Below are 21930 nucleotides of genomic sequence, written 5' to 3'. Positions count from 1 at the left end.
ATGCAACATCTGCAACCAAAAATCATGACCAAAGGACGTTATTAAACTTAAATATATTTTATTGCATGTTTTATTATTCCCAGGGTAAGTGCATGCATATGTCTCAATGGCCACACTAACATGTGGATATAATAGTTTCATTAAAAATCTAATACACATAAACCTTTAACAAAAATAATTAGATATGTAAAATTACGTTTGTGCATAGATTAGGGTTAAATCTCTCAGCTGGAAGTGGAAAAGGTGAGCTACAGTATAACTGCTAGACAGGAAACATCATTTTATGGAACATTTCTATGCACAGTGTTAACTAATATCACTTCTGTTAAATACCTGGGGATTTTAATGTGACAACCAAGCATCAATATTGCTCTCAAAGCTTTGCCGTGTTTATGTGTGTGTGCGCATCCCTCAGCCTCCGAAGAGGAAGCTGAGCCTTATGTCCTAAAAAGAAAACATGGCTTCAAGTCTCGGTGCCAGCTGGCTCATGTCTCCTGGTGAAGTGAAGTGTGAAAATAAATACACACTCCTTCACTAACAACAGCTAAGGTAGCCGGAGCAAATGCAGGCACTAAAGCTACTGATGTGTTAAATTGCAAAACAGTCTTCATACCTGTGATATGTGTTCCACATTCATTGTTTAAACACACCGGTTAGTGTTTTGTGTGCGTCTTATAGCTTCTGCTATTCATCTACAAAATCAATACAAATATATATCTATACTAAAAATATAAACTAGTATTCAGCTTGGCAGCAGTGGAGGTTTCTAGGGTATTAAAGCTACTCCAATAACAGTGATTGTCACAAGTGTGCTGTTGCTACTTCACCACACAACTAGGTGATAATGTGTGACTTATATTTCATGTTTGTGTAACACTTTTTTCATGTGATGAAATGAGGTGTAGCACCGTTTAGAGGCTGAAAATTTGTGTCTGGTTTTCTTTAGACAAGGTTTTGGGGTGTGTACATACACTATGCATATTGTGTTAAAGCCCTCATAAAGACCACGTGTTGAATAGTGTCGAGTGAATAAAGTGCAGGTCCAGTAAAGCCGAAATTAGACTACATGATATCAGCCCAAAAATGGCCCGATTTTGATAGAGGAGGAGTTTGGGCTGTATAAATGAAAAAGACTTGATTTCACTTGACATGGTGCACAGCCAGGGCACAGCAAATTGTCCTTGTATCCCCTGTCACGTGTCACAGAGGAGGACGAGCTGCATTTAGGACACTTTTGAGACCCTGGGAAAACTAGTGCGTCCAAATGTTTGCCTTTTGTCAGGATTGAACGATGATCACATAATCTGTTACAGTGACCAAGACATAAACGTTGTGCGGTGCGGTCTTGGCATAAGTCATCTATCTTTAACATAAGAATATTAAGGGTTAACATCATGTTTACTAAAAAGGCTACGCTCCAGATTGTCACAAAGCTAAAAGAGTTTGACAAAAAGACTTAAAAAATAGACCATGATGGTTGGAGATGAAACTGCACCTCCAGTCTTGCTCCAGTTCTCAACTACACGTCCTTCTCCTGGAAGGCGCTCAGGTTGAAAGCTGCGTCCATGAACCTCTTCAGCTCATTGAGGTGGGTCGACTTGTTCCCTGTCGCAGGAGCCGCAGCAGGGTCCCGTCCCACATACCTGAAAGAGACACAGGTTATTTTTAAGCTGAATTTCTAAATCCTATGTCTTCAACGGAGGGATCTGCGACCCCTAGGAGGGTCCTCTGACCTCTATTTTTTGTTTATTTTTTGATTATAATATGTCTGAAATACGTACAATACATTAGCAAAGATAAATTGAGCTTTTCATAAAACAAACAAGCAAAAAAAACATTTAATTTACAGTACACAACACTGATGACAGAGAGTAACTGTTAACCATGAATCCTTGTGCAATCATGGCAGCTAGCTAAAGCTAAATCACCGTGTGGCATCTGAAAACCAGTTAGCTAACAACTAGGTGCTTTTGAAACATACGAGCCAGTTAGCTGTATTATTATTTTATGTGTATGGACATTCACATAATAATTGTTTTAACAATTGTATGCAGCATTAAAGGGTTTGTTTATACCTGGCACTACAAGGCCCAGTTTAATATGCAACTCAATTTTACAAAATATATGTAGTAAGGGGTGCCTGCTCCTTCTCTTTCAGCTAAGCAGCCCTTGGCCTGAAAGACCTAACCAGACCCTGACTCTAAATTAATTGCCCCATGTTACCTCTGTTATAAACAAATCAGGTGCAAAGAGGACAGAAACCCTTACCATACAGGCCTCTTGTTGGCCACCACTGTGAGGAAACGCGGCCGGACGTAATCATAGTAACCCATGTTCTTGTGCTCCTCCTGACACCAGACCAGCTGAGCGTTGCCGTATTTCTCTACCTCTGCTCTGACCAGGTCAAACGGGAATGGAGAGATCTGAGGGGGGATGCCGAAGAATAAGTGGAAGAAGAAATAATAGCACTGCATCACTCATAAATCAGAATCCACATAGGAGAGAAAGAGTAAACACCTGTTCAAGTCTGATGATGGCGATGTCTTTGTCCAGTTTTTGCTGTTTCCTCTCTTTAGCCAGTTCGTAGTAGACTTTGCCGGTGCAGAAGATCACCCTCTTCACTTGGGCTGGGTTTTGACTCGCAGGGCCCTCGTCTGGAATCAACCTCTTGAATGTAGTGCCTGCCAACATTGAATATGATATGTTACCTCTCTTAGTCCACTGACAGATCCTTGCATTAAATTTTACAGAGATAAAGTAAAACTCCACCTTTGGCGAGGTCATCAAAACTGGACCTTGCATCGGGGTGCCTCAGCAGAGACTTTGGTGTGAAAATGATCAGCTGTGGGGGTAAAAAAAGGAAAGAGTTTCTGTCAATGACAGACAACAGATTGATTCTATCATCCGTGACTTCATTGTGCGCTTTGAAAAAACTCCAGAGAAAAAAGTTTTTATCACTTTTCACGCTAATTTGTTGCCACCATATAGCACGCAACATCAGCGTTGGGAAAACAAAACATTTCTTTAACAATCAAATAAATAAAAGTCTTTGTGCTCAGCCAACCAAGTCCAGAAGTTTTCATAAAAAACAAACAATATTATCCCCTGTTGGCCTCCTCGCTAATTTGCTCAGGAAGTCGTTCTCTCATGCTTCGCAAAGCATTGCATTTATGTGCGACAGGGGATCAGTTAAGACATTCACTGTGGCTGAAAACTGGGAGAGACTGAAAAAAGAGCTGTGGATTATAAAAAAAGAGGAGAAATGCTTTACAGCCCGAAACTTTATGCCTAAACTTGTTCTGCTTTAGAGGTTCAAAGTTCTAATTAATTACATACAGAGCCTCATTTGTACATGTCATGGTAAAGCAATGAACAAATGAAGACATAACTAGTTTGTGCCTCTCATGTTTTCATATTTGTGAGTTTGATTTTATTCCAGCACTGATTTCCTTAACAATGAATACAGAACAAACAAAGAGAGAGAGTTCTCAGACTCTCTTAACATAAGAAATTGTTGTCACATTACAAACTGGGCTGTTTTTTTATTGTAGTAGGGTTATATGGGGGACTTAAATGCAAAATCTCAAATGTAAAATCAATGATGAGAAGACAGGCACTAACTGGAGGTAAGTAAGACGCATAAAATATAGTGAAGATGCTGCTACACTTTACCGGTTTTCTGAATGGCAGCAGAATCTGCCGTCTGAGCACATGACAGTAGTTAGCAGGCGTGGAGCAGTTGACCACGATCCAGTTACAGTCGTACAGCTGCTGGACTTCGAAATCTCCACTTAACTCCTTTGTTAATAAAAAAAGAAATACAGAGGAATTATAAAGGTTATTGATTCAGAAACAGAAATTTAACTTTATACAAAACTACAGAGTTATAGTTTTAGTTGCAGTAATGTTTTTTTCAGCAGATGTAGCGCCTGAGTGCATCAGTGTGCTCTCTCTCTCTCTCTCTCTCTCTCTCTCTCTCTCTCATTCTCTCTCTCTCTCTCTCTCTCTCTCTCTCTCACACACACACACACACACACACACACACACACACACACACACACACACACACACACACAGGGCAGAGAATGTTAATCCCTCAGTATGCTCCCACTAATAGTTTGATCAATATCCCATTTGAAGATGAATCTGGAGAGCTTCTGCTGATACAGCCCGCTGTGGTTCCCTCCTTGAATGTTCCCTCACCCTTGGGACCTGAGTTACTGCTGAACACCAACTCTTTTGAAGCCATAATGAAGACACTTTTGAGCTCTAGAGAAATTGGCAATCATCACTTAAACCAACACTTGGCTTAAGCACAGTGGTCATGACATCAGCAAAGCCAATAAAACAGGAAGCGATCGAATGTTAACTGCAGCGCACCGTGTGGCGGTTGAGACTATCTGCATTAGCTAATGATGCTCCTCAAACTGGTCGCCATTTGAGGCATACTGTAAATTGTCCATGTGAACATACAGGGAAGTGATCGGGATCATCTTTGCTCATTTGCAGGAAACGTTCAGGTCGAGCTGATGAATGTTCTGGACCCTGAGGACAAAAGAGAAGAGGATCAAGACACATAATGACAAACTAGTAGAAGAAGAATCCCATTAAAATAAAGTAAAAAAAAAAAAAAAAAATCCAAACTTGCTTGTAAACACTACAGAATGACACAGTATAAGCTGGTTTATGTCCCCTCTCACCATTCCCTCCATCCCGTGTGGCAGCAGCAGGACAATACCATTGTTGCGGACCCACTTGGCCTGGCCTGGGCTGATGAACTGGTCAATGATACACTGGGCTGTGTTGTGAAAGTCTCCAAACTGGGCCTCCCAGAGGATCAGAGCATTCGGGCTGGCCATGGCGAAGCCAAGCTCAAAACCTGAAGACACAGCCATCATTACACAGAGCTACAAAATGACTTATGAACTATAGCAGGGATACTCAGCTTGCTTTGCCCAGGGCCACTTTTGCAAAATGACACGAGACTAGGGGCCACTTTCTACAATTTAAGGACGTTAGGGGCTAAGCCTGGACCTCTGTCGGGGAGTCTAGGGTATCCTCCTCTGGCATGCTTTTATGTGGATCTTATTTACATTCATAGTACAACAAAAAATTCCCATTGTGAATCAATTTACTGTCATTGTGAATTGTAAAATGGTCATCAGGCTGCCAGGCACCCAATCACAGGCCGCAAGCTGAATATCACTAAATTACAGCATGCTGTGTGACTCAAGTAGCTTCTTACCAAGCACTCCGTACTCTGACAAGGAGCTGTTGCAGACGGTATAAGGAGCCTGGTTGTCCCACAGGTGGTTCATGGGAACACAGGTTCGTTTGTCCACCTCTTGGTCATGCAGGACGTGATGACGGTGACTGAAAAACATAAGAGGGACAAAAATGACTGAAACGGGCAAACAGAACCAAGACAGACATGTTACCAGCTCTGTGAGGCTGCACTCAGACACAGCTGTGCTTTGAGCTAACATGTTCACAATTGCTGACATGCTGTAACCATGTTCATCATCTTAGTTTAGCATGTTAGCATGTTAATATTAACACTACAGTCATTTGGATTTATGATTTGGGGACCATGACAGTCCATCCAACAGTTAGAATATTTCAGCTTGGACCAAAGTGGCCTGACTGACAGACACACCCCAGACCCAGACCCAGACCACAGCCATGTTGTCAGCATGGATAAAAAACACCACTGAAATGCCAAGTCATCCATTTGTTTATGGTTCTTAAAAGGATTGTGGAGCACCTAAAATAAATCAACGTAATGACATCATCCGAGAGAGCATATATATCACAGTTAGCTGAAATTAATGGATGAAGTGGGATATAAATAAACAAAACACACACACAAACCCCTTTACGAGGCTGTGACACGTGTATACAAAAAGCTTTTCAGCAGGGCCACAACTTCATTACTAATGAATCTTTTGATTTTTTTTTTTTTTTTTTTGACCAAAAAAGTCAAAAACGTTTTGAAAAAATTCAATATGAAACCCACCCACCAATGTCAGGGTGGGTTTTCTCCAGAAACCCACCCACCAATGTCAGGGTGGGTTTTCTCCACATGCTCCAGCTTCCTCCCACAGTCCAAAGACATGCAGGTTAATTGGTGACTCTAAATTGGCCATAGATGTGAATGTGAGTGTGAATGGTTGTCTGTCTCTATGTGTCAGCCCTGTGATAGTCTGGCGACCTGTCCCCGCCTCTCGCCCAGTGTCAGCTGGAATAGGCTCCAGCCTTCCCACAACCAGTAGTATAAGCGGTTAAGGAAAATGAATGAATGAATGAACAACAGAGAACAGAAAAAGAGAAGCTGCAACCAGTTATTGTTCATCATTTTTGCTTTATAAATTACTTAAATAATGAATCTATTATTTATTATTGATTTAACATATCATTTCACCCCTAGTATTTACAGTTGATGACAAAAAACAAAGTGTTGCATTTGTAACAGCAGAATAGTGTTACCACAAAACATTTCCAAGACTCTAAGCGGTCTTAAATGTTGGTGGTGAAAAACAACAGGATTTCTCTAAAAGGTTTTTAACCCAGAGGACACAGGAGCACTGTAAACACACACAGCGCAGTGCGTGTTTTCTGGCCCATAAAGGCACTCCATGATGAGGACTCCCCCTCTCTCCTCATCTCCAGTCAGTGTGAGGCCCAACAAGAGTTGATGGGAGCAAAGAGCCAAGCGTTAACAAGCTCTGCCAGTCCGCTCGCTCCCAGTGTAGGAATCAGCCTTCAAAACCAGCACGATAAGACAATCACTTAAACCCCTTTAACATCACTTTAATGACATCTACACACACACACACACACATCCACTCAGAAACACATACACACAGCGCCAGAGGTTATGTAACGGTCAGGCGGAAGAACGGCAGGAAATAACCCAAATCTATTGATTATTATCTTGAATGTGATATATTACCACCTAGAAGACTAGATGATCATGCTTGGAGTCCTTTGAATATTATCACCCATAATTATAGACTAATGAGGGCACACAATGTATGGCATAATTGTTTTGTTTGATCCTTGCTTCATATTCTTATATACACTTTCCTTTGATGAACAAACAAAATCAAGGCCATCCAGCATTAATTGAGGTAACACAGATAATTTCATCTTTCATTTCCTCAGACCAGAGGACCCAAAAACCTCACGAGAATGAGGTCTTTCTCCGGGATTGCCTCATAAACTGCGTGCCCACCTCTCTTCTTGCTTTCTCTCAAACACACACAAAAACACACACACTTTCCTCTGCCTGGGGGCCCCATTAGTCAGGGAAAGGGGTGCACGGCGCACGCAACCCACCCAAACACGACGACTGAATCCATTAGCGCACGCTGTTACGTACATCACAGAAACGCAAGCAGGCCCACTCAACTGTAACATGCCAATATGCTCAGCTCCTAAGAACTGTGAAGGGAAACAGTAGTGGGGGATGACAAAAAGTGTAGGTGGAAAAAAAAAAGCAATAAGAGGTGATAAAGGGGGTGATGTCTCGTTGAAGTACAATGAGAAAGAACATGGACTCTCAACTGACACGGAGGAGGATTTAAATAAACAACAGGTGATACAGAGATGAAGGGTGGATGTAGTGTTTGACTGTTGTCATTTTTTTTCAGCCGGGCAAATTACGCTGCTGAAGGGGACAGCGGATGGGGAGAAGTAGATGTCAGTGGTAAATGTGCAGCAAAAGAAAAAGCCCTGTAGCCTCTGGTTAGTTAGTGTGATGTATGTCGCTGTGAGCCAAGAGGGAGGGGTGGGGGGTGGGGGGGGGTTGGTGTCAGTGAAGATGGGCTGGTGGAGAAATGATAGGGGACAGATGAGACAGGCACAGTGAAAGGGGGAGCTGGTTTTGTTCATGTGTCACTCGTCCCTCCATACCATGACAACACCATGTGGGCTTCACTGTTCCCAGGAGACTGCGCTGACGTCTTCTGTCTGTCAGACTCTGTGCCAATCTCCCTACCCCGCCCTCCCAATTACTTAATTCACTATCTTCAGGTAACTGTTCTTTACCCAAAATCTCTGGTGAGGCAGAGACTCAACACCCATACCAACATGATTTCAAAACAGCTAATTTGAGGAAATATCAGTTTAATGCTGCATTCACCTCGTCTGGCCTGGGAACGCCTTGGGGTCCCCTAGGAGGAGCTTGAAAATGTCTGGGGTCTTTGCCTGCTGCCCCTGCGACCCGGCCCCGGATAAGCGGATGAAAATGGATGAAAATGGACGGATGGGCTGCATTCACACCAAATCAGGTGTTGTGGCTAAAATGACAGTCCTTCCATTTATTTAAAAGTGAGTAGTGCATCTACGCTGTGGGGGTGGGGACGGCAGGGGCTGCCATAAAAATAAAACACATTGTTCTGCAGCGCAAGTTGAAACAGGTCAGCTTCTGGAGAATGCAACATGACGTCACACTGCAGTGGGTAATCATGTAACTGGCAAACCCTATTTTGATTTTTGCAATTAATGTATGTCCCCTTTCTTTTTATCCTTTGTCTCAATCTTATTTTATAAAATCTCTTTGGGCTGTTTATGTGTCTTTGTGCCTGTTTTTTCTTTTGTAAAAAAAAAAATAATGACTAGCAAACACATCGGAAGACACCCGCAGTCCATGGGAACAAGTAATACTGTAATTGTTATAGAGTGTAAAATGTATTAACAGGCTGTATGTACTATCCTACAAAGAAGAGGAAAGCACTCGGTTTGTTTGCGTGTGTGGGCACGTGTGTCTTTTTTGGCGGTAAAAATAATACAGTGATAATAATCAACAGAAATTCTACAGATCTTTTAAGCTACATAAACAAAGTTACCAAAGACAGGTACTCAGTCACTGAGATGGGGAAACTGGCTTTCTATAGCTGGTCTCCACCCTCTGTTCCCCCACTAATGGGCCATTTTAGTGACACTCCCTCACAACCACACAACCCTGTAGTTAATCGCTGCAATGTCATGAATGCAAGAGTCATTGTATAGCTATTATTATCATAGTATTTTGGATATTTTCTAATACTAATATACTGTATACGACAATATGGCAAATGTCAAAATGACATATCAAATGAAAAATACTGATGTTTAAAACAATGAACTGTGCTCCAGCATTTAATGTGTGTCAACACATTTGTTGAATGATAAAAACAATAAGATAATTTCATCTTGATATGATCTGTCTCAAAGTTTATTAGCAATACATAATTAGCACCCAGCCATGCATCATCCCAAGGAAAGATAAAGATAATCTATAATAGAAAAACAGTCACTGAGTTCATTCACTGAGAGGAGAGACTGTGACACCACAAGGACTCCTGAGCTATAAAAAAGAAGACTGTAAAAATCAATATTGTTAAAAGGCTCTCTTTATTCACTAACTACATTTGACACATACTTAATACTTCTACTAACACTATAAGAGCTCCTTCTAGTGTTAATGCAAGAGGGCATAGAGGTTTAAACAAAGATTCACATAGATCCTTGCAGAGGAGAGCTTGAGTTTTCAGCTGTGTTGACATGGACTCACCTAAAGGTGCCCCGCTCTACATCCTGTCCACTGAGTCGTACATGGATGCCATCTTTGAGAAGGGAACCAAAGGCCATGTACTCTCCTAAAGCCCAGTCCATCTGCCGATTCTTCACCAGGTCAGCGCGACCACGCAGGATACGAGACACACCTGGAGAACACACACATACACAGAGGAGCACAAATGAAACCAAGGACAGCACTGGGGAGAGGAGTGTAAAACGCAATGGACTGACATACTGCACTGTCAATTACATTAAAAAACCCCTGTGGCAGCCTTAATTGCTATAGCATGAGCCAAATTGGCTGTGCAGGCCAAACACCTGCTGTTAGGAAAGGCTGTGTTTACAGGTGAACTGCTTTAACTGACTTAATATCATCAATGTAGACAAAAAATGAAGTGTGGCAATGAGGTTGATGTGTTTTAAAGATTTTTATCATATAATTCGGTGGCATTTATCCTATAATGTGTGCTCTCCTTTGTGTAGATTCCTGGCACAGCATATCAATATGACTACTATCATCGGCATTACTACGACCGTTAGCCTGTCTCTCTGCTCTATTCTGCAACTCACCAGGGTGGATTTTAAAATCTTCCAGAGGCACTGAGCTGGCTGACTGGCCAATGTGCTGCAGAACCTCCTCATCCAGTCCTGTGGGGACACAGCTCATGCTCTTGGGCTCTCCCTCTGCTGTGAAGAAATCTACAGAAAGAGAGACAGTGTCACTTCGACAGGAACAGAAAGTATATTCAGAAAGGCAGTCGATCATAAGAAAAAACTGAACTTGAATTACTGGAGGGGAAAATTTACCTGGCCAGGGGGAATCGAGCCAATGCCGAATGTGTAAAATCTTTTCATCCTTGGAGCTGGCGTATTCCTCCTCACATATCTTATCATATTTGGCAACTTCTTCCTGCAGCCACATTTGGTAATATGTTGCAGGGACAATGAAAATGTCACATATTGAGTGATGCACAGTTTGTTTACTTCAATTAAAGGACTACAGCTGACTAACCAAAACTGTGTGTAGCGAGAAAGAGAGAAAGAAATATTAGAGGAGGAGAGAAGTCGCCACCAGCAGTAATGGTTCCGCCTCGCTATATTACAAATGGGGCTTTTGCAAGAGTCCAAATAGCGGGCCACACAACAGAAAACAATGTCCATCAAAAGCCAGGAAGGAGCACACCAGAGAGGAGCTGCAGTATTTCTCTGACTGACAAGCAGTATAAAAAAATGTTGAGAATGGATGTTACGATCAAAGTTTGTGTTTTGGATGAAGAACCTGAGCAATTTCCACTGAATGGCGACAGAATCTAAGGTATACTTCAGCTTCATTGAGCAATATATACTCTATGTGAGGGATTGTGAGGCTGGGTGATTGAACTGAGGCAGTAAATTGAAAGTCAAATAAACAGCAGTGCTGGCACAACATATTTACTTGAAGGCTGGGGTAATATCTAAGTGTGATTTAATGCACATAGTCCAGCGGATGGTGATGCCAAATAAAACAGCATACAGTAGCCGCTACCAGTATACAGTATATTTAACAAGAGCAAACAGCTTTAGATCACAAACCTCAAATTCCTGCAGTGTCACCACTCCCTCCGCAATGAGCCTGTCGGAGTACTTTTTCAGCACATGCTCCTGCCGACGGATCTGTTTGTACATCAGTGGCTGGGTGAACATGGGCTCGTCCATCTCATTATGGCCGAAGCGCCTGTAACAAACCTGTAAATACACACATAAAAGCCATGTCCAAGTGTGTACTTATAATCGTGTTTGCTGTTAAGACTCGGCTCCGACTAACCAGGTCAATGACTACATCCTTGTTGAAGGTGGACCTCCAGTCTGCAGCCACCCGGCACACGTACATGACTGCCTCGGGGTCGTCGGCGTTCACATGGAAGATGGGTGCATTGACAACCCGAGCCACATCAGTGGGGTAGGGCGAGGAGCGGGCCACTCGAGGGTCTGTGGTGAAGCCAATCTGAGAGCCAAATTTGATATCATTTAGAGCCTAGAATCACTCATTGGTGGAAATAGGTTGAATTTGCCCTGGTTGAGGCTATTGTCAGGATTGTCTCAGGGAAAGCATCATCCAAGCCTTTTAAACTAGGATGGATTTTACTCTTTTGTTTGAAAATGTTACATAAAAATAAAGATGACACGTTTTACATGTAACCTAAGTTGAAGTGGTTTAGTCATTCAGCCTGGTGAATGTGTACATTTTTAAAAGCATTGTTTTTAATGTCCAAATCTGCCAGTGGGCCATGACGATAAGAGTAGGTATAATACTATCATTATATTATTCCACGACAGGGGAGTCTTGATGTTCTCTGCAATTAGTTGCAAAAATATGTGTATATATATTAATTCATTCATTTCCATAACTGCTTATCCTCCTGAGGGTCGTGGGGGGGCTGGAGCCTATCCCAGCTGACATTGGGTGAGAGGCAGGGTACACCCTGGACAAGTCGCCAGAGTATCGCAGGGCTGATACATAGAGACAGACAGATCTGTAACATTAGAATTGTTGACTTTTACATAAGAAGGCTCCACTCCGTTTCACAAAAAGAAATAAAAAATGGATAAATGAAAATAGATAAAATGTTTGTAGCAGTTTAGACCTCACAATTCAAGTTTAAGACTATTCAATGACTTTTAAGGCCTTGTTGTTATAAAATTGAATTGGATCTGCAGACACCCTGTCATTAGTATAAGCAATATTACTGGCATAACATGTGAGTATATTAGAAAACATATGCATTCTAGTAAATGGTAAAAGTGTCAGGTCACATGTTGCAGTCTCTCCAATACCTGGTTGTTGACCACCACATGGATTGTACCATGTGTGGTGTAGGAGGGGAGCTCACTCAGGTGGAAAGTCTCATACACAACTCCTTGTCCAGCAAAAGCAGCATCACCGTGTATCAAGATGGACATCACCTGGAAAAATCACCTTATAGACTCAACGGGACAGAGTAATACATTGTATCTCTAATGGAAATCTACATTTTTAATAGGTGTTACCTTCTTTCCCTGAGTGTCCCCTCTGTAGAACTGCTCAGCTTTGGTCTTGCCCTGAACCACTGGATCCACCGCCTCCAGGTGGGAGGGGTTCGCCATGAGTGACAGTGTGATGTTCCTTTCTGTCTCACGGTTAATCCTCTCATGGTACATCCCAAGGTGGTATTTGACATCACCTGAACCCTACAGGTGGAGAGAAAGGTTGTGAAATAAAGCGTTAGTTGTATATCCAGAATGTTTTCTTCTGATACTTTTCCACACAGTCAGGCATCCGCAGTTCCCACACCTCATCAGCAGCCTCTAACTTGGGGTCAAACTGACAGAAGATCTGATCCAGGTCCTTACGGATCACATTGGCCAAGACATTCAGTCGACCCCTGGAAGCAGAGTTTACCAAGTATACATCAGACGTGGAAGGACAAGAATTATCTGTATGCATAGATTAAGCTGAGATGCAAAGAAATTTGTGGAGCAGAGTACCGATGAGGCATCCCCATGATCACGCTGTCGATGCCGGCGCTGCTCGACTTGTCAATCATGGTTTTGAGAGCAGGGATGAGCACTTCACAGCCCTCCAGACCAAAACGTTTCTCTGATGACCACTTTCTGGCCAGGAAGTCCTCAAACCTAGACATAAAAAAGATAAAGCTCCATTACAGAAAGTTATTTTTGGAACAACACTTCAATGATTGAGAGAACTTGTGCTCAAGCATTTGGCAAATGTATTTCAGTATCAATGTGTGTGTGTTAATAGGAATAACACTGCAACAGCATACAACAAGCAAGCGTACAATAAAAAGAATATGCACATTAACAATAGGTGGATCACGTCCAGGAAACTCTGGTGACTTCAGAGATCATTTATCAAAGATTAAAATGAGCCCACATGAAGAATAGGGTGTGTATCTTTTCAAATATATGCATGTGCAAGAGTTTTGTTTATCTTATTTGAGTCTCTGATGTGAGCTATAACTAAAAGTGAGGTATAGTGCTGTCATCAAAGTGTAAAGTCAGTGGATGTTTATTCCTTGCTGACCGTGTGGATCTGATCAGGCGGGCTAGCAGAGTCCTCTTCTCAGCATTAGTGAACTGCATGATTCCCGGAGTCTCAAATTTCTGACGAATCCACTGACACTGGTCCACATTGTTGATGAACATGTACTCGACTCCTATGTGTCCACAGTAGGTTGTCTGAAGAAGATTAAAAAAACACAGCATGGTAGTGTTATGCCTTTCCCTCATCATTAGAAACATGTATAAAAAAGAAAACAAGGTACCTCTAGTCTGTGTATGATTTCTTTAAGAGGGAGAGTGGTGTCTCCTCCTCCGATGAAGGTGGTGGGAGGCAGTTGAAAGGTCCTACCCAAGTCAGACTCATCAAGACCGTAGAAACCTACAAAAACAGACGAAATCTTTTTCAGCACAATAAGATTCAGATTCAGACCTGCCTTCATCAAGTTTGATTAAAGGATCTCAATGTGACATCCAGAACATTTATACAGCAGCAAACAACTACTTGCTAAGTAAAGATATAGCAGAGTAATGGCATCCTGAGCAGAGAATGAAGTCACACTTGCTCCATGTGTGTGTTTTAATTCAAGCTCCTCTGATGTTGTGGCAGTCGGTCCAGCGGTGTGTGCATGTAAGAGCATATGAGTCCTGTGTGTGTATCCCACTGGCTAGCTAGTCAATGCTACTCTGCACTGCACTCATACAGCGGTTATAATCGGTTACTGCTGATATTGTTGCAAAAGCATAGCACCCACCCTCTGATTGCCCCCCAGGTTAACACTGTTTGCTCTGTCAGCCCTGTTGTTACCACTGTCCATGCTGTTAGCACAGTTAGCTGCAAGCACCATTAGCTGCTAGCCACCTCCATATTGAGAGCCCTGTACAACCTCTGAATCATAGATTCACTCTGAATATCATATAGAGCTCCTTCAGCGATCTGAAATTTCGATATAATTCGACTGTGAAGATCTTAAGTTCTTCCATTTCTTCTGACATCATGCAGGCAGCAGACATCGGAGCTTAGAGTGTGACTAAGAGTCCGCCAGGAATGAGTTTTTGATTAGACCCCTCAAATAAGGTCTGTGGTTAACACAAGCTTAAGAGACTGTCACATTTTGTTCTACAACATAAAATACCTCAGTAAACACCCAACTCATGTACTTTGAAGCTTCTAGCTGGTGGTGACATGAGGTCATGCAACCGTAGTGTAGTTCGTTTATAGCCCAATGTTAGCTTTTTACTTCTGGCGATTGCATTTAGGCTTCAGTAATCATGACAGTGGTGCAGATTTGTGAAGATTTGTGAAGATTATCTTGTTGAACAAAACCTGTAAGTATCATAAATGTTTGTTTGCCACAGAGCTTATTTTCTGCAACAATACAAAACACAGTGGAGAAATCCCATAGTACTGACGCATCAGCCTACAGAAAAACATCCCTGGGGCATGCCATAATAAAAGTATAAAAATGTCATATTATGATTACTGGTTAAATGAAAATTAGTTACCAAACTAGTTGTTCATCAAGCATAATGCCAAACAGCATTAGAAATTGAATATCTTTTGAGGTTTTGGACTTTAACTCAGACAAAACAAGCACTCCGAAGGTGTCCCCTCAGGCAGCGGGAAATTGGCCATTTTTCACAACTTTCTGACATTTTCTGGACTAAATGATTAATGCATTGGTTTCAAAAAAATACTAACCAACAGATTAATTGATCATGAAAATAATTAGCACCTGCAGCCACAACTGAGACGGCAATCTTATTGAAAGCATGCCCTAATCGCTTTTTGGGCTAGACTTTTATAATGAATAGGACGAGAGTGTAAACTTAGGGAATAACACTGCAGTGAATTAAAGTTAAGTAAAAATTAAATGAAAGTTGAATCAAAGTAAGTTTGAAAAATAAAGCTTGGTTATGAAATAAAAACAATTATCCAGGACGCATTTGCAGACAGTACAGTAGCAAGACATGTGGAGACACAGCATCAGTATCAGCGGCCCCACATAAGTTTCAGTGCTGACAAAGCCCACCTGAGAGGGCTGGTCAAGCTCAAGATCGCAGGCAACATAAGAGGAGACAGGTGCAAATCATATTAGGAACACAGCAAAGACAAAGGGGGCCAAGAATAGACTCTTGTGCTATCAGCTGACCAAATAAGGGGCCACGGAGGCTGTCATTAGCTTTCATTAGGAAGCTTTGGTCCTGGTGACAATACATAATGCGACGCTATGTCCTGACACACTGATTACTGATAACAGCAGCCAACAGAAACAATGTCTCTCTCTTTCTCTCTCTCTCCTCCCTCTTTACTAGCTATTACTGTAGACTTCGATCGCTTTCTGTGGCCGTCCCGCATCCACCAATCCTCAGTCCGCTAAATGAAATGGAGAATGACAAGAGCTTGGCCTGAGATTAATGACAGCATTAGGCTGACCAACCCGTATACAGACTTGGCAGAGGACGTGATGGAGCTTTTATACTGAAATACCACTTACACTCTTGGGTCTGATGAGTTATGCAACCCTGGGCGTGTATAATGTGCATATAGATACACACGTATGTACTGTGCCAACCCTCAGAGGGATACAGACATGTTATTGAAATAAAGTGCATGAAAAATACAAATCAGATTTTTTTTATTATGAGGCAAATGAAGCTTTTGAAGTGTGCCAATGCACAGAATATGCTTATGACTGAAACCCTTAAGCACGACTATTATCCTGAGGTAATTAGGAGGAAAGATTTCTATAGTAGGAAACTAATCAGCATATATACTGCCTGTGGGTTAACTCCATGTGCTTTTAGTTAGGAAAGGGGGATAAAATAAGGAGTTCTATACCTCTTCTGCAAAGTCTAATGACAGTACAATCTCTTTTGACATGTATTATTGAAATTGTGCAGCCTGTTTAACATGGGTCTCATGGAGCCTTCAGTTATGAAACGACCCCAGTACATGAAAACCTATGGCTACGTTCACATTACAGGCCTTAATGCTCAGTTCTGATTATTTCCACACATCGATCTTTCTGCCTAGACTGTTCACATTCATGTTTAAAGTGACATGAATCTGCCCTAAAACGTGTCACATGCAACCAATAATGTCTCACACGTGCACATAGGAACAACAACAACAAACGTTAATAAACAAGGGCCAGTTGCACTGTATGACACTTAACGCTTGCATGAAAAATTTTGTCAATAAATGACTGGAAAGATCCTGTTGCATAAAACCATAGAGCAATCATTAATTGTAAAGGGGCTGGAAAGAGCACAGCTTTGGAAGACTGAGTGATCGAACCCAAGACGGTCACACTCATAAATTGACTTCTGGTAAAATTGAAATCAGTTGCTCATCATTAAGTGTGTCCATTGGGTTCTCACGGTCATGAAATACACTTAACTCAAGGAAACCTTAACCTTAACTTGGACTTTGAGGAAAATCTTTACTTAAGGTGCTTTGCACAACCAGCCTCAGGCATTTGGGGGTAAAAAGAAGAAAGATGTATCGATGCAAGCTTCATCTCTAAATGGCTGCCATAGTGGGAAGGCCCAATGACATCATTCTTCATAATAAATAGACATGTGCTTCTGTTTTAGAGAGTGTTGAGCAATGGACTAATAAAAATGAGCTTTCGGTCCACTAGCTCTACTAGCGGCTATGCTGGTAGTTATGTCTTGAGAGAGAGAGGCATGGGGGCGGCTGGGAGTAACGAGTGGTGGGGCCACAATGTGGAAGGTTTCAAGGAAATACTGTTCTTCCAAACCTTAGAATGTTTGGGCTACATTTTGATATCTCTGTCAGCGCCTCACGACAATGCTGTCATGGCATAGGCAAGGTGTCCCTGTTAAAAAGCAAGTGGCAGTCGAGCTCTATGGGCTGGTGACTGGGGCAGCCTAATGCAGCATTGGTACAGATATGGCTGCCCTCTGTAGTCTCAATGGACAGCTCCAATGCTGTATGGTAAATGATTTGAGTCTGTGCAGTGAAGTATGACGTGGTAAAACCATGGATGTATGGGAAAAACACATGATTCCAATATGACCATTCTCACAGCAGTCACAGGGCCAGTGATCATATATGTGTAAGATTTAGGACCACATATGAAAGTGGCCCAGATCTGATTGAAAAAATAATGGATTTCTGCGTAAACAGTGCGCTGAAAAAAATCAGATCTATGTCACATGAGAGCAAAAACATCGGCATTTGCTTGTAATGTGAAAGCAGTCTATGAAGACATTTGGCTCAAGACATGACAAAAATCATCCTTTATTCACACTTAAGATTTCTGGTAGGTGTTCTGATTTGCCATGTGAGGCTCACCTAACTTATCGATGGTGGTGATCAGGTCGGAGGGAACGAAAGAGTCCAGGTCAGCCTCCAGGATTCCCAACGGGTCCAACTGGGCAACATGGTGGCCACGAATCTACTCAGAGAGACAAACAGAAAAGATGTAGAGGAGGTGGGAGAAAAGAAGAGATGAGGAGAATCAGGTAAAAAAGAGAAAGTGACAGGTTGGAGAGATTAAGATTTAGCAAGGGGCTGCCATCATGATGCTGAGCGTGAACAGCTGGGGAATAAGCTAACACTCAGTTATAGGTCAACCTTTCCAAGAAAAGAGCCCCATGGGGGTACTTTTATTTCTATGTACACACACACACACACACACGCATGCACACATTCCCATCAGGATTGCAACCAGCTGGGAATAAAAGTGACGCCTTTGCCAAAAGAAAGAATTTAATAAATCCCTCAGATAGTTCTTCGAATTAATTTGAGGGCGAGAGGAAATGTTACCACCTGTTTTGTTTAAGTAGTCTCTTTGATATTTCCAGTTTTCAAAAGGCAGCAGGGGTAAGTAGGTTAGAGTTAATCTTGCAATTTGCATAACCTCGTGCAGTGACAAACAAATTGTATATTCCTTTTAATACAAGGACACACAGTATAAACAGCTTTCCCTGCCAGTTGCATCTGTTTTGGCAAGTCAAGAGGATCTTGTTTGATGCATTTTTCACAGGTGCACATTGGAGATACAAATAGTCAGCAGGTTGTGGCTCGAGGTAGATGACATCTTAATTCTGTACACAGACACTGCTTTAAGATTTGAACGGATGCCCATGAGATATGTGATCAATCTTTTAATCTGTAAATAACATAAATCTACATTATACAAGCTAATAGCTGACGTGCGTGCAGCTGGGCCGGGTGAGTGTGGAGTACCTGGTAGGCTCTAATGAGAGTGTGCACGGCCAGGTGGTCCTCCACCACTTTCTGTGCCATGTCTGGTGAGTGGGACAGCACTCGGCCCTGGAGCAGAGCGGAGGGGCGTTGCTCGCCCGCCTCGCCAGACGGACTGGAGGCCTGGATGTTACGGAAGAATGCGTCCCAAGACTAGAACACAGAGAAAGACAGATCCAGCAGACGCAAGAAGGTCCCTCGCAAACATGGACCAAAAGAATCCCTGCTGCTTACTGGCTGCTAGGTTAGGGGATGACAGGACGGTGAAAGGTTGGACAGGAATCCAGGTCACTGCAGCTACAGTATATTGGGATGTGCACCTTGCAATTGAGCTTCCAGTACACACTAGTGCAGTGGTTCCCAACTGGTGGGTCTTGAGTCCATTCTGAATGGACCACAAGTGACTTGCCACCATGTTAAGTTTACAAAAAACACCCTTTACTTTTAAGTACAGCAAATTTCCAGCACTGAGTTTTTATTCTGAAGCGCCGTGTCTTGCTGGAGAGTCAGTGACGTAACGGACAGCTACTTGACAGAGACAGCAAACTAGCTGGACAACATGGATAAACACAGTGACACCAAATGTATTAAACTGTGTGGACCTTGAACTAATGACTAAGACCAAATCTGGACCCTGTGGCTGGAACAGTTGGGAACCACTGCATTAGTGCACATTTATTTGGTGCCCTTTTTCATGAACAACACTGGCAACAGCAGTTAGTTGTACTTCATTTCCAGGTGTGCTTCACATTGCTCCCTCTGCAAATTTCTATTCATGGGCAATAAAACTTCTATTCAGTGTTCAGTTTTTTCTGTTATTAACTAATGTGGGAAAATTGGCACATGTTGTTGCACACTGTTACCTCGTGGACGTTTTTATGATCCTCCAACCAGGCAAAGTACATCTCCTCCACATAGCTGGAGCTACTGGCCACTGCTGAGACATCAGGCGCAGCCCCTGAGGAGCAGCCTCTCCTGGGATCAACCAGGCGCCTGGCCGGGGCCCCTCCACATGCACGCAGCCACTGACTCCCCCCAACACACCCACCCCTCAGCACACCCGCTAACACCCGAAACTGACTCATAGCTGGAGACAAAGTGAAAGAAAGGTGAGGTTAGAGAGAGTCAACAATCACATCTCAGACATCACATGTCTGGATTAACACTCCTTTAGAAAAATGCAAGAAAAAGTTTTTATTACTGGGGTTTGATCATTTATTATAATAAACCATCTTTGGATGAGAAATTTCTAAATGTCACACATCAAACAATATTTCTGCTGCTTAAACTGATTATAGGTTGTGCACAGAGCGCGTATCGTGCTTAACGGGGAGCATAATTGCGCACAGACCCCTTATGGATGAAATGACTTTTACAAGCGTATATTTTCGATGGGATCCCGACTGATCACAGCAGCACATATTTACTGTAAAGAAAAAAACCTGCAAGGCTAAGTGCGGCCACGTAACGGCCTGTGCGTTTGTTTATTCTGCACAAAGTCTCTGCAGCTGCAAAAAGCGCGTCACCGCTAACAGCCCAAGTATGAGGTACTACTGCAGTAACTGCCGCTGCTACAACTTCCTCACCTTTTCCTGCAGGATGCTTTACAGGCTCCTTCACACTACAGCGCCGACATCACTACCATAACACTGCTTGTGTCATTCTGGGTCTGTTGCCGTTTCCTGTGGACCACTAATCCCTCAACGTCAACATTAAATCCTCATAATCTCCCCTCGTCTCTGCCACTGGAAACGCGCGGAATCACGGGAAATAGGACAGTGGCTTCAAATGTCACCTGATTTATTTCTACATATTTCAATTACCTTAGTCTGACTTGACTCTATTGTCATCGCCGGAGGGTGAAAGTAGGACAGGTGCCAGCGAAGGTGCCAGATCCAAAGAGCAGGCACGGTTTGGCACGCCCCCCGTGTGTCAGGTGGTGCTTCCTGTGCCCAGCCAGCAGCATGCTACACCCAAAGGTGTCAGTACTGCCTAGGTAAGGGGTACACAGACCAGCTCAGGGAGAAAGAGAAAGGAAAACAATCATCACACTTCATTTTGTAGTTCTTTACCAAAGTGATACAAAAAAAACCCCAATAAATTACTCTGTTAGTGTTGTTTGTAACTAACAGAAATCAATTTTATAATCATAATACTTCAATCTATGAGTCCCCACACACACTTATCATCTACACAGGTCATTTGTTTCCTTCTAAGTCACATCACACATATGTCTTTCCCCTCAGTGTTAATTATATAAGCCAATTAAACTTTTATAAAGGCTGAACGTGAGTCATTTGAGCAAGTGGTTTCAGATTGATGGGCTTCTACCTTGAGTGGGTTAAACAATAAGATAATTGCCCCCCCCCCTCCCTCCCTCCCTTCCCCCCCTGCACAACCTCCCTCTCCTCCTCATCTAGATTTTCATCATTCATACTTACTGGCACAGACGGTGCAGTATTATCAATCACGACAAACACGCCACTGAGAAGGGGAAAATGGAGTGGACACGAGTTGCAGGAGGATCTACCAGACAGACCAGTGCAGGTCTAAAGATCAGAGCATCATTATGTGATTTGTAAAATCTTTGTCAGCGTCCTCTTTCATCAGCATGTCTAATTTGGTTAATATATTCATTCACATGATCCATAGCGTACTGTATATAACCAAACGTTTACACCTACGTGAAGAATATATTCAGTGTACTTTAACTCAGAGACAACACAGTGTTCCCTAACAGAGTTCCTCCTCTTTCATTATTTGCATTTGTGTTTGCTGCTGCTCTCCCAGCTGACCTGGAGAACGAAGGGTCAGGCAATTATGAACTGAAATGCCATTTTGTTGCAGTGACTTTGCTGCCTGACAAAGATGGAGTGAAGACCAGTTGTTTTCTGGCGTTTTATTAATAGTATTCTTCAATGAAAAGACCTGTGCCGCTGGGTAACATTACGGGGCCCTGTGTTAAATTACATCCTGTTTTAGAATAATTACATCACTAGACAGAACAAAACTGGACCAGCTGTACTGCCTTTGAAACATTTCTTGTTTATGGGGAATTAAACAAGTGACAGTCTCTCCGACCTCCTATTTCTGGT

At 42.5% G+C, this 21930-nt stretch overlaps 2 protein-coding genes across 3 annotated transcripts in view; one reads left to right on the top strand and one right to left on the bottom strand.

Annotated features, from left to right (window-relative positions):
• chata (choline O-acetyltransferase a) overlaps positions 1-21930 on the top strand; it is an 83920-nt gene that overhangs the window by 13527 nt on the left and 48463 nt on the right. The gene's annotated exons all lie outside the window — the stretch shown is intronic.
• Positions 39-21431, bottom strand: ogdhl (oxoglutarate dehydrogenase L). Of its 2 annotated transcripts, none has more exons than XM_050071878.1 (24): positions 21277-21431; positions 20659-20851; positions 19699-19922; positions 18818-18988; positions 17921-18023; positions 13863-13978; positions 13622-13776; positions 13066-13212; positions 12872-12962; positions 12589-12768; positions 12376-12504; positions 11366-11545; positions 11134-11286; positions 10369-10471; positions 10132-10260; positions 9557-9707; positions 5246-5373; positions 4701-4879; positions 4474-4545; positions 3673-3798; positions 2770-2842; positions 2518-2681; positions 2269-2423; positions 39-1643 (listed from the first exon to the last, which is right to left on the bottom strand). In XM_050071878.1, the coding sequence occupies exons 3-24, from the start codon at positions 19918-19920 to the stop codon at positions 1520-1522; spliced, it is 3051 nt and encodes a 1016-aa protein (XP_049927835.1). In that variant the 5' UTR covers positions 19921-19922; positions 20659-20851; positions 21277-21431; the 3' UTR covers positions 39-1519. The 2 variants fall into 2 exon arrangements, with proteins under 2 accessions (XP_049927835.1, XP_049927834.1); XM_050071877.1 differs by having other exon boundaries at positions 20422-20851; positions 21277-21430.

The sequence above is a fragment of the Epinephelus moara genome, chromosome 19, assembly GCF_006386435.1.
Source record: "Epinephelus moara isolate mb chromosome 19, YSFRI_EMoa_1.0, whole genome shotgun sequence".
NCBI lineage: Eukaryota > Metazoa > Chordata > Actinopteri > Perciformes > Serranidae > Epinephelus > Epinephelus moara.
The sequence above is the reverse complement of the archived record's forward strand: the minus strand, read 5'-3'. Positions and strand labels throughout refer to the sequence as shown.